This window comes from Conger conger, chromosome 17, assembly GCF_963514075.1.
Source record: "Conger conger chromosome 17, fConCon1.1, whole genome shotgun sequence".
NCBI classification, from domain to species: domain Eukaryota; kingdom Metazoa; phylum Chordata; class Actinopteri; order Anguilliformes; family Congridae; genus Conger; species Conger conger.
In genome coordinates, this window is record NC_083776.1 from 4,300,850 (window position 1) to 4,318,771 (window position 17,922).

The following is a 17,922-nucleotide window of genomic DNA, read 5'->3' on the forward strand; positions in this document are numbered from 1 at the left end:
TCTCTCGCCCCCATTCTTCCTGTCTCTCTATACTATATACTGTCCAATAAAAAGCTGAAAAAAAAAGAATTCAGAAACATATTGTGTATCTTGGATAAATATTGTAAAGAAATTCATTTTTATTATTAATTTTCCATCCATTTAATGGGGGCCTTTTAATCTAACTTTTAATAATAATAACAATGTTTTTTCTGGGTGCAAGATTGAGTTTCACCAACCACCAGTGTACATTTTTTTGCAGTCTGTAATCACAATTATTATCAAGTTCTTGTCTATACTGTTATATTCTTGTTATGAGGTAAGACTCGCAGACAGAAGGTACTGAGGGCCTGTCTTTTTTTGCTGTAGCTGGTCCCGTACCTGCAGTCCAATCTCAGCAACTTCCAGAACCTGGAGATCCTCAACTTCAGGAATGGGAGCATCGTGGTGAACAGCAGGATGAAGTTTGCGAAACCTGTGCCCCGTGATGTCACAAACTCTGTCTACATCATCTTGGAAGATTTCTGCCACACAGCCTACCAGACCATGAATCTCGCCATTGACAAATACTCTCTCGACGTGGAGTCGGGTAGGAATGTTCATATAGAAGATCCTTTATGAATGTGAAAAGCTTCTCATCGTGTATCTATGTGTTGCAATTGATGGAGATTGTATAAAAAAATTATTCAGCATGTGTTTTCACACTGCTTTTGCAGAGTAGAAATTTGAATTATTAGAATATAGATTAGAATAAGAAATTGTGTGACATTTGTCACAGAATAAGAAAATCATGTCATGTCAAGGTCATGTCTCAACTGCCAGGTTATCATGGGAAATAATTATTTACTACAAGGAAATTTAGGAAATTGGCTGATTAGATTGGCTGATCGCACGAATAAGTAGGTGTAGGTGTCCTAATAAAGTGCTCAGTGAGTGTATAACAGCGCAGACAAGATGTCCTCAGGCCTGTGGCCTAACATGTGCCCAGTAATACTGCCGAATGATTCAGGTCTCGTTTTATCGCTCACGCGCTATGACAGCCGCGGTAAGCTGTTATCAACTGTCTGAGCCAATCACCTCAGATCTACTGTGATCTGTCTGAGCCAATCGGCTACGGGCGGGCTGAAAGATCTTTTTGTGAGTAATATCGGACTGATGAGTCAGTTAGATTAGAGACTTAGCAGGGGAGTGAGCATTTAGGGGGAGTAGATGGGTTGCTGACCAAAAACTGAACCCAGTGGATAAACTAGTTGGGCTGACCTAATCACCAGACATGGCATCTACAACTACTATTTGGCAGTTAGATGGGATAAGCGTTGAGCAACTGTCTGATATGCTAACTGAAATTCTGTCCATTCAATCTAATCCAATCATTTTGATGCAGAAAAAAAACATTGATATTTTAACAAAGCAGAAAAAAAAGATGCCGCTGGTTTAACATTAACAGTATGTGCCATTTTTAAACGGACAGATATTGTCCCCCTCAACACAGTATATTTCCCTGTTTGGATTTTAGACCTTTCTTTCTCCTTGGGACTGGAGACACCTGCCCCTGACATCAAAACTATTTACAGAGAACAATCTGTGTGTGTGTGTGTTTGTGCTTGTGTGTGTGTTTGTGCTTGTGTGCGTGTGTCTGTCTGTGTGCGTGTGTCTGTGTGTGTCTGTCTGTGTGTGTGTGTGTGTGTGTGTGTGTGTGTGTGCCTGTGCGTGCCTGTGCGTGTGTGTGTGTGCGTGCCTGTGCGTGTGTGTGTGTGTGTGTCGGGAGCGGTTAATCACAGCTCAGTGACCAGGTGGTCCTGACGCACACGTCCTCTTGCCCTGCGCTGTTGCCCAGGCGACCAGGCGGACCCCTGCAAGTTCCAGGCGTGCAACGAGTTCTCCACGTGCACGGTGAACCCGTGGTCGGGCGAGGCGGAGTGCGTGTGCAACGCCGGCTACTTCAGCGTGGACGGCCTGCCCTGCCAGAGCATCTGCGACGTGCAGCCCGACTTCTGCCAGAACGACGGGAAGTGCGACGTCATCCCCGGCCAGGGCGCCATCTGCAGGTGGGCCGACCTCTCGTCACCCCTGACCCCGCCTGTCGCGACCTTTTAGCCTTGACGCGCGACCACCGCGGAACTGAAATGGTTTCCGGCCGTCATGGTAACGGGTCGCGCTCTGACCAGACTGCGTCGAACCTGTTGTGGAACGCAGACCGATTCGGCCTTTCGAGTGTGCAAGTGTGAATATTGCCGATTTCTGTACTGACATGTTACGTCTGTGGTTTGCTCATAGGTTGTGCGTTCAGTGTTCAGTTTGTACTGTGTTTGTGAGGTGTGTGCTTGTATGTGTGTGTGTGTGTGTGTGTGTGTGTGTGTCAGTGTCAGAGTGTCTGTCTGTATCTGTGTCAGAGTGATCTGTCCATAAGGCTGACAGGAGTGCGCCCCCTAGGTGCCGGGTTGGGGATAACTGGTGGTACCGCGGGGCGCATTGTGAGGAGTATGTTTCGGAGCCACTGGTTGTGGGCGTTGCCATCGCCTCTGTGGCCGGCTTCCTGCTGCTCGCCTTGGCCGTCATCTTCTGCCTGGCTCGGACGGTGCGGGAGCAGTACGACAAGGAGGACCTGGAGGACCCGCTTAGGTGAGGCAGTCCTGTAGCGTGCTCCCGGGGCAAATGCAGGGCCCTCCCATCGCTGGGGTGAAACACAGCTATGGCCAGCTTCAAATACCAGCTACCAGCTCTTTCAAAATATAGCTTGAGCTGGTCAAACCGTGTTTAGCATGGAGCTGATCTAACTGGTCAACCAGCTACCAACTGTTTCAAAACCTAGCTTGAGCTGGTCAAACCATGTTAAGCATTGAGCTGATCTAACTGGTCAACCAGCTACCAACTGTTTCAAAACCTACCTTGAGATGTTTTTTTTCAGCAGGAATGGCTTACTGTGCCCTGCTCATCTGCCACTCTTTAGGTGCTATTTATAACTGGCCAGTGCAGTTCCTGTAAACCTGACAGGGTGAATGACTTAATCCTCATTGTGCATTTGCTCTGTGTCGCATCCAAGATGGCAGCTATTAAACTGTACAGTATGTCAGTGTGCATCACATAAAATCGCACATCTTGTTATGTGTCACGGAAAAATGCCCTTTTTAACATTTCACAGGTGAGCATCGTCTGATGAAACAGATCCCAGTAAAAACAACGATAACTGTACTTGAGTTTAACTTTCGCATTTATTTGCAAAGAAATAACAGAAAGTGAGAAAGCTTACCGGCTTTCTGATTTAAATCAGACACAGTAAGACTCTTATACACACTTTTCCAGAAGGGGGGGCTTTAAAAAAATAAAAAAAAGACATGAAGCTGGCCACGAACATTTATCAGTATTTTGTCTTCTGAATACCCCTTGTTGACCTTCCTGTAAGACCAGAATGTGCTAGCTGAGAAGCAGAGACATTAAGGTCAAAGGCTGTCTGTCTGCTGAGAGACAGAGAAAATCTCATAGTAAGCACTTAATTCAGAAAGTGGTCTAATAGTAATAAGGATTATCACTAAAAGGTTATTTGTAATCATGCGATTGTCTTTATGTTGACACACATTGTCAATTAAGAATCAATTAAGAGAATTACCCTTACATTATGTTACAGGGCTACATTATTAACTGCTTATGTAGCCTCCCACCCCTTGGATACATTGTGCTTTAGGCTAGGACAGTGAGCGATCGGTATGTCTCATTGTTTATTGTTTATGTCACATCCAAGATGGCATGCCTGTATGCCAGTGTGACACATAAAATCACACATCTTACTATGTTACAGGGCTAAATTGTTAACTGCTTATGGAGCCAGGTCAACAGTATTTGACCAAATACATGCAGACCCCGCACCCTTACCTATGACCTCTTACACATGCCAGTTCCTTTACAGGGGTGATGTTGTTGCTGAAATAATTCAGCACCTCACTGTGAAGGTTCAGAACTCTGCTGCCGTGCTCCCTCTTTCGGGTCGGTGCTGTTGGGTTGGCTCTGCTGTTTTGGCTCTGTTGGGCCCCCCCCCCTCCCCGCTGGGTTCACTCTCTGTCCTGAGCGTCTCTCTGTGTTCCCTCAGCCACGGGGACAGCGTCCCGTCGCTGGAGAGAGCCGTGAAGTACAACCAGTCGTACGAGAGCGACGCTACCTCCGAGAGCAGCCGCTACAGCCGCCAGTACCCGGGGGGGCCCTGCTACGGCACGGCCAGCCTGGAGGCCTCCCCGGACTTCAGCACCGAGGAGCTCCGGCACATCTACGAGAACACTGAGCTCACCAAGGAGGTGCTGTCAGAATGTACCCTCAACCCCCCCTGTGTGTGTATGGTGGAGCTCAACACTGAGCTCACCAAGGAGGTGCTGTCAGAATGTACCCTCAACCCCCCCTGTGTGTGTATGATGGAGCTCAACACTGAGCTCACCAAGGAGGTGCTGTAAGAATGTACCCTCAACCCCCCTGTGTGTGTATGATGGAGCTCAACACTGAGCTCACCAAGGAGGTGCTGTCAGAATGTACCCTCAACCCCCCTGTGTGTGTATGATGGAGCTCAACACTGAGCTCACCAAGGAGGTGCTGCCAGAATGTACCCTCAACCCCCCTGTGTGTGTATGATGGAGCTCAACACTGAGCTCACCAAGGAGGTGCTGTCAGAATGTACCCTCAACCCCCTGTGTGTGTATGATGGAGCTCAACACTGAGCTCACCAAGGAGGTGCTGTCAGAATGTACCCTCAACCCCCTGTGTGTGTATGATGGAGCTCAACACTAAGCTCACCAAGGAGGTGCTGTAAGAATGTACCCTCAACCCCCCTGTGTGTATGATGGAGCTCAACACTGAGCTCACCAAGGAGGTGCGGTCAGAATGTACCCTCAACCCCCTGTGTGTGTATGATGGAGCTCAACACTGAGCTCACCAAGGAGGTGCTGTCAGAATGTACCCTCAACCCCCCTGTGTGTGTATGATGGAGCTCAACACTGAGCTCACCAAGGAGGTGCTGTCAGAATGTACCCCTCAACCCCCTGTGTGTGTATGATGGAGCTCAACACTGAGCTCACCAAGGAGGTGCTGTCAGAATGTACCCTCAACCCCCCCTGTGTGTGTATGATGGAGCTCAACACTGAGCTCACCAAGGAGGTGCTGTCAGAATGTACCCCTCAACCCCCCCTGTGTGTGTATGATAGAGCTCAGCCCCCCCTCTATGTACATGATGTTATAGATCATACCCTCTCCCCCTCTGTGGGCAAGATGGTACAGCTCATGCACCCACCTCTGTGAGCAAGATAGTCTTGCTGATATCGGCCCCCGTCTATATGTATGATGGTATAGCTCATGTACAAACTGCTGAATACTGCTGTGATAACTGCTCTATTTCCCTTTTTTTACGGTTTCTCCTCTCCCTTTTCTTTTTCCTTCTCCCTACTCTCTGTCCTCTCCCCATTCTCTCTCCTTTATCCCCGTTTCTGTGTCCTCCCCTTTGCAGGAAATTCAGGATTGCATACGGATAATTGAGTTGTATTCCAGGGACCGTCAGTTTGCTGAATATGTACGGCAGCATCAAGGGTGAGTTGAGGCAGCAGTCACCCCACATCCCTGTTCACTCCTGCCCCCAATATCATGCACTTCTGCCCCCTGAGATTACACTCTCTCAATAGGGCTGTGCCACCAGCCCAAACCCCCAACAAATAATTATTATTATTTTTATTTTTTATTTTTATTTTTCTTTGATATGGGGGTTAATCCAGTACATAAACAGAAGGCATGTACTGGCATGCACTTTGCATTTTGTTGTACGTCGCTCTGGATAAGAGCGTCTGCCAAATGCCATTAATGTAATGTAATGTAATGTAATGCATGTAACAAAATTCCCCGCTACCCATCCAACCCCCCACCCACACATGGGATTATAATGCAAAACAGTGTGCAAATACCTATATATAAACACAAATACACTCAAATATACACCCACATATGTACAACATGAAGGCAGTTACAAAATTGATATTGATAGTATCATATAAAGTAAATATAAAACTCAGGATCTTCTGGTAAAACAGTCTTCTATCAAGTCACTATTGCCTCTCTCCACAAAAATCCCACAAAATGATGACCCGGGGTTCATTTCCCCAATGTCTATGTAGGGCTTTATTATCCCAGAGTAGCTGCACTGAATAGCTGTTTGGTGTTTGTAGGTGTAGATTCGTTCAGTCACCAGGACAAAGAAAGAATGCCGTGTGAAAGTAAAAATGGACTTATCACTGGGTCAAAAAGAAGCCCTTTCTGTTGAAATGATCAAACTAACCGGCTTCCCTTGTGTGCAACAGGGCACCCAACAGTCGGAGGGAGAGCTCCAGCTCCTAGCTCCAGGATCCTAAACCGGGTCTTGTCAACATCCAGGTACTTTCCGATCAGATTAAATGCTTACGAAAGGTATTTAGTCTGTTCGTGCCACCTGAAAGAGCCCGCAGCGTTTATCTATCTACAGTGCAGCGATGCCCTTCAAGCTGCCCTACCCTGTCTCTTTGTGCCGTGTGCAGAGAGGGGCGCCGTTTTGGGCTCATGTTATAGACACGGATGCGGTTTAGCGTAAAACATGAATGGTTTTTGGGATAGCAGAAGACCTGGATAGACCATCACCATAGTGTCATGGTTTACCATTGGCCTTAGCTATTGGATGGGGTTATGGGTCAGTGTTAATGTTAGATGTGGATGGGGTTATGGGGTAATATTAATGTTAGATGTGGATGGGGTCACCCCTGTAGGGAGATGTCATGGCACCTTGAAAAAGGCTACATTACAGTTCTAAAGTACTACAGTACCTGAAACTGAAATGATATCTATAAGTTGGAATTAAATGGAATATCTCAGTGTATATTTGAAATTGGCTTCTGAACAGAATACGAAAGGTAACGAAATGAGGGAGCACCCCACTGCATCGTGGGAAGGCGTGCCTCCAGAAATTGGTACCTCTCCCACTCCTGACTTACATACATTTACTTTTATTATGTCATATACTAGGCTGAGTTTATATACAACACAAAAGTCAGTGGGGTGGCAAACTTGAGTGGTTCCACTGGTGCTATCAACCTAACCATGAAATATTCAGAAAATCAAAGGGAATAATCTTTGGAGCCACAATGTTTTGCCACTGCGAAGTGACACACAGTGTTTGCTTTTCAGAACCATGCCTTCATTACTGGGGAGAAAACAGGAAGGAAAAGGAACAGGTCATTGGCTGCTGTTTCCATGACTGCTGTTGCCATAGTGCTTTGACTAGATCTTAGAGAATGACTAGAGGTGGATGTGTATGCTGTTGGACCTTGTGACTGGAGTGACTTGGTCATAATCGCATTGACGATATTTTGTCGTGCTCCGTTCCGCTTGATACTGTTCTGTTTGATATTGACAATGATGTGTACAGTAAAATGATTTTTATACGTGGGCTGCAAAAGTCAAAGGCTTGTTTTTGTCAGTCCTTACTTTTATCTGTTTCTCTTATGCAAACACACACATGCCCACACACATACACACACATTTTGTTTGCTTATTTTTGTTTCAGTTATGGTAAGGTGGAGTAATGTGAGGTATCCTTCAGTCAGTGCCTTCATTGGTTCAATCTGACCTGTAGTAGAACCCTGCAGAAAACCTGGGTTCTCCGCAGAACATCAGAGGAGAACCCTCTGCTCTGCCTAACATTAAAACAATGAATTGCTTAATTGCAAAGGATTTCGGATTTGATTTGAATTGTAGTAATTGCTTCTTAAATGTAATCATTTTAATATATACATGTTGAAGTAACTTTCGTTATTAAATCTTTGTAAGGTATAGAACAGGGTATTTGGAAACATTCTGTTGAAGTGCAAATTGCCTTGCTGAATCAATGGAGAGAATTATGATACTAAATGCATGTGGAGAATTCTACCGGATGCTTCAGGACTGAATTAGTACCGGTCCTGTTCTGTTGTTTGTCCATTTTAGCATACCTCTGGATGTCTGCAATTTTATGTGTGTGTTTTTAATTAAATACATAACCACTCAAATGTTTAGGAAATGGATATTTATTTGTATCATTCAAACTTCAAAAAACAGACATTCAAAAGCAGATGGAGTTGTTTTACCCTGTTCCTGGGGCTTTACTACCCCCAAGGTTTTCATTTTAACCCTAATTTGACACAACAGGCTTGACTAATTAGCAGCTCAAGCAGATGAATGAGGTGTGCTTTGTTAGGTTTGGTGTGAAAACCTACAGGATGGTAGATCTCCAGGAACAGGGTTGGGCAGCCCTGCTCTAGCTGTTGAATGAGGTGTGCTTTGTTAGGGTTGGAGCGAAAACCTACAGGATGGTAGATCTCCAGGAACAGGGTTGGGCAGTCCTGCTCTAGCTGTTGAATGAGGTGTGCTTTGTTAGGTTTGGAGCGAAAACCTACAGGATGGTAGATCTCCAGGAACATGACTTGGCAGCCCCAGGCTATAACCTGATGATATGTTCATTGTAGCTATTGTGCTCTTGTTCTCCAGGAATAATTCAGCTTACATACCTGTTAAATAGTAAGGAACTGGAGGACAGTTTGTGCCAAATAATAAAATACAACAACAATATTAATATGTAGAGTGTTTATCAATTTATTTGTTGATTAATCTCTGGAGGCATTTATCATTTGTCTTATTGACACAAACTGTCTTTCAACATCTTATTTTGTGCTCGACAATAATCGCATACTATGTACAAATATGCATTATGACTGATGAAAAAGTCATAATTCCCTTCATAATAGTATATGGCACAAATTATTTAAAATATATATACAAAGCAAAATGTGCCAGTGTACCAACCAGTCTACTTAAAACTGCTACTTCTTTTTCCCAAGCTAGAAGTATTAGTATTTAAAACCTCATTTCTGGGCTTCCAGTTGGCCAGGTTAAGGCTTTCCTTCTTTTTCTAAATTTATGGTCTACTACATGTTTTTTATTGTTATTTTATGAGCTCGATATTGCCTCATGATCTCTGCACGTGGAAAGAAACATTGGCATGGCAGCTTTAAATTATAACTCATCTTTCTACTTTTGTAAAAGGCTTTTAAAGTTTGTTAGTATATCAGAGCATCATGTTCTTTTTGTAGACTGTTTACTGCACAGATCCTGTATGAAAGCAAAACAAATGTCCCAAGCTTACGTAAAGGATCATTTGCATCTCTTCAGCAATAGGTGATTCATGCCATTGCTATGTGTATGGTTTGGAGTTTATTTTTGTACATACACATTTTTACATCTCAATATAAACATTTTTTCCTCTGTAACTGAATAACAAGAGGTTATATACATTGGTTTGTAAATGTCTACTGGAAAGTTTACTTCATGTGTGACTGTTTGTTATTAACAAAATGCATTTAAAACCAAAGGTCTCATTGTACATACACATTCATTCATTTTCTAAATAAACAACAGGTTTCAAAATGTTTGCAGTATTAAATCTGCTTATTTCTGTTCTGTCTGAATTTTAGTCCATTCGTACCAATTATACATGCCATGGAAAATAACATAAAGCATTGTATATTGAATAGAATAAAATGTTTTATAGTTAGAAGAATGGCATATTCCAAAGACAAAGGTGTACACCATCACAACCCAAGAGAAACCGTCTTTGATTTTATATTTTACACAGCCCCCATATATATATATGGGGGCTGTGTAAAATATAAAATATGTGTTTATATATATATATATATATATATATATATATATATATATATATATACACACACATATATATATATTTTTTTAAGGCCACAACACACCACCTGACTAATTGCTTTTCATTTTACTACTCCTTTGTTGCATGTAATTGTGTAAGTAAGGCCAAGATTATGGAGTCAGGATTAGTGGATATGAAGGCATTAGCCTTTCTAAAAGAGAATAAGTCTGAAATGGCCCCGCGTCACCCTTGCTAAACATCTAGAACAATCCAGATTAGAGACTAGCAACATTGCCCTGCCACTTCAGGTTAACTCGCCGCTCTGGTAACTGAATACAATAAGATCATGCTTACCACGATCACATTTCCAATAAGAACATGCTTATTTACCCCAAGTTCTAATAAAGTATTTTCCCTGTAAAGTTTTTGTTGCTACCCTTCACATCTACATGGACTGACGGTGCTTGTGACTACATTATGTCGGGGAAGTGAGTGGGTTTTGTGTTTCTTCTCATAAGCGTTTAGAAACACCCTGATTTATGTGAGGCCTGCCACAAGTGTGCTTCAGTGCGTTTCCTGACACCATGCTAGACGCATTTATTCATTCACACGGAGCGTGCGGTTGTTCAAATTGAGCTGGGAAGCCAGAATCTTCCTGGTTGTCCTTTATAAAGCAGCATCCATTGATCTGGCCCGTCTGTCAATGGTAGCTTTTCAAGGGAGACACTTGCTATATTGCCCTTTAACTGAAAACAACATACAAAGGTATACTGGTGTTTTTACCTTTGACTTTAACTGAAAAAACTCTCCTGTATTGTGTTTGACTTGCATGGGCTCAATTGTGTATTATATTGTGCTATGCCATTAGGGGGCACCCTTAACCCCCTTTTCAGTCCTGCTTCGATACAGATAGCCAGATAACAATGTTTAGGTAAATATTTGGCCAGTCTTAGTAAATCACATTTACGATGTGATTATACAGGCTACAAATGCCCAATCTTAGAGCTGCGAGTCTGACTAGGAATACAGATGGTCTGTCCTCTAGTTATATATTAATTCCAAACCTTGCATTTCATCATTTTAAAACACTCTCCGTCACATTTGTAAAATGTTTATAGGGTTCTGAGTATTTAATGGCATGTCTACTAAACATGTACAGTGGTTTTGGTGAGAATAAAAGTAAGAGTGTTTATTGTTGAGGAACAGTTTACTGAAACAATTAAGGTATGTTGGCACAAGGGTACAATGACAAGCTGATAATTGAATCCACAGCCTTTGAGTTACAAAGCCAGTATCTAATCCTTTATGCTTACCCTGGAGTGGGGTGCAAAAATGTGGGAACCCCTGGTTTAAATGTCTGTTACAAAGAATCTGTACATGATTGAAAGCAAACTTGAACTCTAAATGGTACATAAGTTAAACATAAGACCTTTCAACAGTTTTAAGGCAAGATTGCTATTTATTTTAATTTCTTACTGTTTATACATTTTTTAAAAAAAGGACCTTTTTCAATTATTCTTTGTTACTTCAAAAAAAGATTGTTACTAAGGAGGCTTCATGCCTTCTAAAGTATCCAACTGTAGTGGCTTTTCTGTCTGGTGTTAACCATGGGTACCTCTAAACAGTTGTCCAAGGATGTCAGAATGAAGATGGTTCGCTTCTACCAAGAAGGAGAAGGCTACAAAAACTCTCAATGTTTCAAACCACTTATTTCCACTGTCTGAAACATTAGAAAATGGAAGATTAATGGAACAGCTGAAGTCACGGCGAGGTCTGGAAGACCAAGAAAGATTTCAGATAGAATGGCTCAAGACCTGGTTAGAAATGCTCGGAAGAACCCACACATCACGGCAAAAGAGCTGCAAAAAAGAGTTAAAGACACAGATCTAGCAGTTCACAACAATAATATATACTTTAAACAACAAAGAGAGTTGCCAGAAAGAACAACCTCAAAATTAAGCATCTGAAGTATGCAAAAGAAAACATTGAGAAGCCTAAAGCTTTTTGGAACAAAGTGCTTTGGACTGTTGAAACCAATTGAACATTTTGACCTCCACCAAAGAAGGTATTCTGAAGGGTGGTGATTGGAGACAGCTTGTTGAATTTTCTTAAGGATGGTGATTGGTTGCAGCCTGTTGAATATTCTGAAGGGTGGTGATTGGAGACAGCTTGTTGAATATTCTGAAGGGTGGTGATTGGAGACAGCTTGTTGAATATTCTGAAGGATGGTGATTGGTTACAGCTTGGTGTGTAATTTTTGAAGGGTTGTGGTTTGGTACAGCTTGCTAAATGTCTCCTAATTGTCCTTAATGGCCACCATGCCAACCAGCCCAAGGCTGCAGACACACACACACACAGTTGTTTTTACATTGTCAGGAATCAGGAGGTACTTTCCACTCAGAAGGACGTGCTTTGCTCCCTTCTCCAGAGTGTTCAAGTTTTTGAAGTGAAGTGTGGAGTTTTGGGAATCGCAAGGAATGGGAACTGGTTAGCATGTTCAGCAGAAGGATTCCTTGACAGTTGGGAAGTAAAGGTGAGATATCTAGTCAGAAACACAACATTTTCACCTACCTTTACCTTTAAGTTGTGCTAAACACTGCTGTGAGCCCAGTGTGGCTCAGTAGCTGCTGTTGAAATATGGGAGGTTGCAGAACCTGCTGCGTACAAACAGGATACCGACACTCCATGTGCGAGTCTTCAGATCTATGCCTCCACATCCGCAAATATCCATCTGTCCTGCCATATTCACACTCAACAGCCAAGCAGGGAGCCACATGGCAGTCTCCGGCGTGTTTCGCCCCAAGCCCTTGGCTGCGTTACGCTCCCTTTTTTAGGGCCTACTCAGCCTCCCACTGCTCCTGGAAGAGGGCGGGTTCAGCCCGGACCTCGTTGGTGGAGCCCCAGAAAAAGTGAGACGCCACTCTGTACTTCCCCGTTTCCTCCCTCAGATGTGGCCAGCTGTGCGCAGAGTGCAGACTCATTTGGCCGCGTCCCCTGGCCCACTCATCCCGACACCCTCTAGTGTAAGGACAGCCTGTAGCGTAGTGGTTAAGGTAAGTGACTGGGACACGCAAGGTCGGTGGTTCTAATCCCGGTGTAGCCACAATAAGATCCGCACAGCCGTTGGACCCTTGAGCAAGGCCCTTAACCCTGCATTGCTCCAGGGGAGGATTGTCTCCTGCTTCGTCTAATCAACTGTACGTCGCTCTGGATAAGAGCGTCTGCCAAATGCCAATAATGTAAGGCTGCACACTTTGCAGACGAGAGGCCTCTGAGGATCACAACCTCCCGTCTACTGCCGTCGACACAAGTGCAATGATTTTCTGACGAGGGTCAGTTGCATACGTACTTATGTACTTGAGTGTGGATGGGTAGAGCAGTGGTGGCATGGCACGGCTAAAGGAACAGACCTTGATGCAGGCATCAGTTTTGTGGCAGTTGCACACCGAGGCAACTGCCGCAAGCTGAGTTTGGCCGTGAAGCGCCACGATTGGACCTCCGGTTCCGAGGATGGGGGGGGGGAGGGTCTCCCCATACAGCAGCGCCCCGATTGCCTCAGAATCTCACGGGATGGTCACGATACGGCTTGGAAAAGGCGTGTCGTCCTCCGGATCATTACAGCTACCTGGGGTTGCTCGGGGATGGGGTCGTAGACGAGGTGTCCTAGACAGTCAACACGGGTGATTGGAATACAATTGGCAACCAAATTCGGACAAAATGGGAAAAAAAAACAAAAAAAAACAAAAACGAAACGAGTCTGCTTCACCTCCTTTCATTTCATACATACTCACTCCTGAGTTCACTGTTTTCTGCTTCGCTGACAGCTGAAGATGTCTGTTCCTGATCCGGAAATCTGGTTTGAGAAATACAACACATTTTATATAATATCAATCTTAGCCTCGGATTACCTGAGAAAGCGGTCTGTTTCTGATGTATCAGGTATGTACGCGGGAGCATGAGTAGCCATTTCTAGAGTTCTTCAGCAGGGTCACAGCAATTCGGATGCCAAAATATGTAGTCCATCAGGCAGGAATCCTACCTCCACATCAGTTCCTGGAAAACAAGGCAAAGGCAGGAAAGGAATTTGATTAAAATTGCGCTTTTGTTTGTAGCCTTCTTCTGTAAGTCTGGTCTGAAAACGTGTGTTCTGTCAGTGAGGATGGAAGCCCTTCCCTCAGAACATAACGGAGAAGGTTGATGCTGTATGAGGAATATAAGAATTAATCATTATTTATGAAGAATCAGAAGTTTAATTGTCCGAAACTTAAGACTAGACAGATGTGGACATTTGAATAAATTGTGGTTGACGCTCCAATATATTAGGAAGTGCTTGGTCTCCTCCACACTGGAATATTGGTACAGTAAATTATGAAATTGGTCGAAATAAATGATTCTGCTTGGGGAACTGAGTTATGTTCTGCAATCATAATAAGTTATTATTATGTTCATCCAACTTATCCAAAGTTCCTTTTTGCTACTGTAAGTCAAAATGTTGGCCTGTGTGAATGGATTTATCGCCATGAAACTCATAAAACATCATTTTCATTCTTCACTCCACACTTCCAACTTTGATTCCATGAATATTCTATTCTTTTTTGGGGGGAAAGGAGTAAATCATATACCCTAATTTATTTTAACAGTGGATACAGCTGATACATTTTATTGACTGGTAGCAGTGTATCATAGTAAGAAGGGAAGTGAGCTTGTAAGAGGTTGTTTGTTCCACTTCTTCCAGTTGAGAATCGAGGCACTCCCCTTGTACCCTTAACCCTTTAAGGTGTGAGATCACAGGTGTGATTAGAATGTTCTTAACTGAACTTTCTAATGCCGATTTAACAATCACTACTTCTAAAACACTGAAATAGAATTATAATAAAATAAAAATAAAAGACTCCTACTCCTCAAAGTGTTAAATAAATAAATAATTGTCCAGCTGTGTAAATTAATTGTATGTAAACTGTGTATGTTGCTCTGGATAAGAGCATCTGCTAAATCGCTAAAATGTTGTTATTCTTAGTACAAAATTTGATTTTGTGTGCCAAAAAATGCGTTTTCATAATTACTGCTTTCATTGTGTTTGTTTCAGTGCTTTTAAAATTAACCCTAAACTAGCCTAAGGCAGATAAAATCAAATGCAGATGTGTGAAAAACTCCAGACACGCATTGCAGTCTGGATCTGTCGTTTAAAAAAAATAATAAAAATTCGGAACATAATTAACAGAACAAAAATGGAGGTTAAACGAGGTCACAGAATGTGGGGAAATTTCAAGATCCTCTTCAACAGCTGGGAAAGCTTCGTTATTAGGGGAAATGGGAAAACATCAGTTAGCTCTTATGCCTCTCCAAGTTCCAGAGAAGCGCTTGTTTGGATTTCCGTGCATCCGAGGTCAGGGAGAAGAGTCCGCGTGTGCCGGTCCACTCCACACCGTGGTCTGGACTGTTGAAATAATCCATCGAGTGGAACGCTTTCTTGGAACATCAACGGACAGCGTGTTCAATATGAACCAGACCTTCCGTCCCCGTGTGCCGAGGGGGCTGTCACTTGTGGCCGCTTTTATCCAGTTGGTTGGTCTGCCTGAAATTAATTAGCGATTAGCCTGGGATTAGCATATAACGAATTAGTCTACTTTCTATTAGCGTCACGACTGGTTTTACATGCCAACATTAAGATGCAAACATAAGTTTTTAATTTATAATATGAGCCGTGTTATGCGTGATACATTTATTGTTGCCGTTTCATTGCATGATGGTCCTTTCTCGTGTTTTCTTCGTTGCTACAACTCTTAAAGCGAGTTTTCTTCTGCTATCTTTCATATTTTGGTAACTGGTGACAAAATTCACTGGAAATTTTGTTCAATAGTCCCACATTATTCATCATTCTGACTAAGAAAAATCCCATCTGTTTCATCCATTTGTATGGGAAATGGTGTAATGATATAAGAAAGGCACTTACCACCTGTAATCCTACTTCTTGTCTGCCAGTAATAACACTCGTTGCCTTTATTGTGAATTTTGAGGCTATGAAGGTTGTGGGGTTGTTAGATGGAGGTTGTTAGATGGAGGTTGTGGGGTTGTTAGAAGGAGGTTGTGGGCTTGTTAGACAGAGGTTGTGACGTTCATTATACGTTGTTCTGGATAAGAGCATCTGCTAAATGCTCTGTAATGTAATGTAAAAAAAAAAAAGGTTGTGGGGTTGTAAGAAGGCGGTTGAGGACTTGTTAGATGGAGATTGTGGGGTTTGTTAGATGGAGGTTGCAGGCCTGTTAGACGGAGGTTGTGGGCTTGTAAGAAGGTGGTTGAGGACTTGTTAGATGGAGATTGTGGGGTTTGTTAGATGGAGGTTGTGGACTTGTAAGAAGGCGGTTGAGGACTTGTTAGATGGAGATTGTGGGGTTTGTTAGATGGAGGTTGCAGGCCTGTTAGACGGAGGTTGTGGGCTTGTTAGACAGAGGCTGTAGGCTTGTCAGATGGAGGTTGCGGGCTTGATAGACAGAGGTTGCGGGCTTGTTAGATGAAGGTTGTGGACTTAGATGGAGGTCTAACACGTCTAACAAGCCCACAACCTCCAATAAATGCAGCAAGTGTTATTACTACCATTTCCCATACGAGTTGATGAAATAGATGGATGTCAGAGACCTTGAATTATGCAAGATTATTAGTCAAATTTGTGTGTAGTTTATTCAGTTGGTTATTGTCACACAGCACGTTACCCAAATGCTTGATTGCCCGCAACCGATTACAATATGTGAGTTTGTTTTTGTGGCTCATATCCTACAGACAAATTTGGGATTGTAAGACTGGGGAGAAGGTTTATTATTTGCTGGCACATGAATGTTGCTTGAATGAACGTGGCAGAAATAAGCATGGCAGCTACCGTTAATTCAGTAGCTTATGTGAGAATGGATAAATGAATTTTATTCAACCAAATGTTTGCAAACAAAGGACATATAATTTAACCCAACAAAATTCATTTCAGATGTTCCAGTGGGAAATAAAAATTGTTGTTCAATTTGAACACTGAACATTGGGAAACAATAACTCGGATAATGTGAAGCAACAAATTTCTTCCACCAATCTACGGAAATGTTCCTAAATTGAGATGCAATGACCTGGCAAAAGATTGTAGGCTGTCACAGCTACGGTATGTGATGAATTAGTGCTCTGTATGTTCGGACGCCACAGACACATCAGGATTCTGGTAATACAGTAAATCATAGACTGTAAATTATGATTGCCTATGGACCTTTATGGGCTCGGCAAAAAAATATTTAATCAACAGTCGACGTTGAATTTAAGGATGGAGAAGCAGATGAGCTGTCCCAATTGTCTTCATGACTCCTCGTTCTCTCCTGCCCTTCACTTGTCTTCTCCTCTCCTTTCCTTCACATAACATAAGCATCTGGAATGTAATTATGCCATTAATGTAATATAACAAGTCTCCCGACTGTAAAAAAAACCAAAAAAAAAAACCTAAACAAAACAACAAAAAAAACTGCAGAATGACCAGAGCAGAATGGGATCCCCAATTTGTTTATTCATAAAGTGGGTAGATTGAAAGGATTATATGAGGAAATGGTAACACTTTAGCAGATCCACCATCTCAAGTGTCTGTGCAGAAAGGGCCCTTGAAGGACTTGGAGTTTGCACAGAAAGACACTCATATGGGCTGCATGTGTATTGGTACATTTTCCTGGATCCACAGCCTGCTGATAAAAAAAAAAAAAAAAAAAAAAAATCTTTCAAATTTAAAATTTTCCATTTTGACCATGTCCAAGCTTTTCACTGGCTGCCTTTCTACCCCATTAAAAAGATCATTCATCACGCATAAAAGTTTATGAATCTGCTTGCCAACTGGAGGGAAAAAAACTATTAGTCTGACAGCTATAGCTATGATTGTGGCTGTCTCCCCTATTCGTTTGTCTGTTAAATAAATATCCTTTTGTTTTGTTTTTAATATAACATTTGCCGGGTCATTAATGTCTGTTGCGCTGGGTCAATTAGTACAGTGCTAGGTCAAATAGTAGTAGAGAAATTCGTGTGCCTGTGCATCTAATATATTCCTGTATAGTGGCCGTTTTGCCATTAATAAATATAATGCAGCAATATCAGTGCCTATGCCGTTCTGCTATCTGTGGTTACGAGTTACCCTGTTAATGTGCACTTGCTGCTGTTTTCAATTTGAGCATGAAAGTTGTTTAAAGACCGTACCAACTGGCAAGCGGACGCACGCGAAGGGAACGCATTAGGGTGAG

At 42.7% G+C, this 17,922-nt stretch overlaps 1 protein-coding gene across 1 annotated transcript in view; it reads left to right on the plus strand.

Moving 5' to 3' along the window:
* LOC133116864 (interphotoreceptor matrix proteoglycan 2-like) overlaps window positions 1–17,922 on the plus strand; it is a 34,956-nt gene that overhangs the window by 13,825 nt on the left and 3,209 nt on the right. The window contains exons 10-14 of the mRNA XM_061226862.1: window positions 349–568; window positions 1,817–2,027; window positions 2,413–2,601; window positions 4,064–4,265; window positions 5,462–5,541. Coding sequence (XP_061082846.1) covers window positions 349–568; window positions 1,817–2,027; window positions 2,413–2,601; window positions 4,064–4,265; window positions 5,462–5,541 — 902 coding nt within the window. The remainder of the gene's footprint in view (window positions 1–348; window positions 569–1,816; window positions 2,028–2,412; window positions 2,602–4,063; window positions 4,266–5,461; window positions 5,542–17,922) is intronic.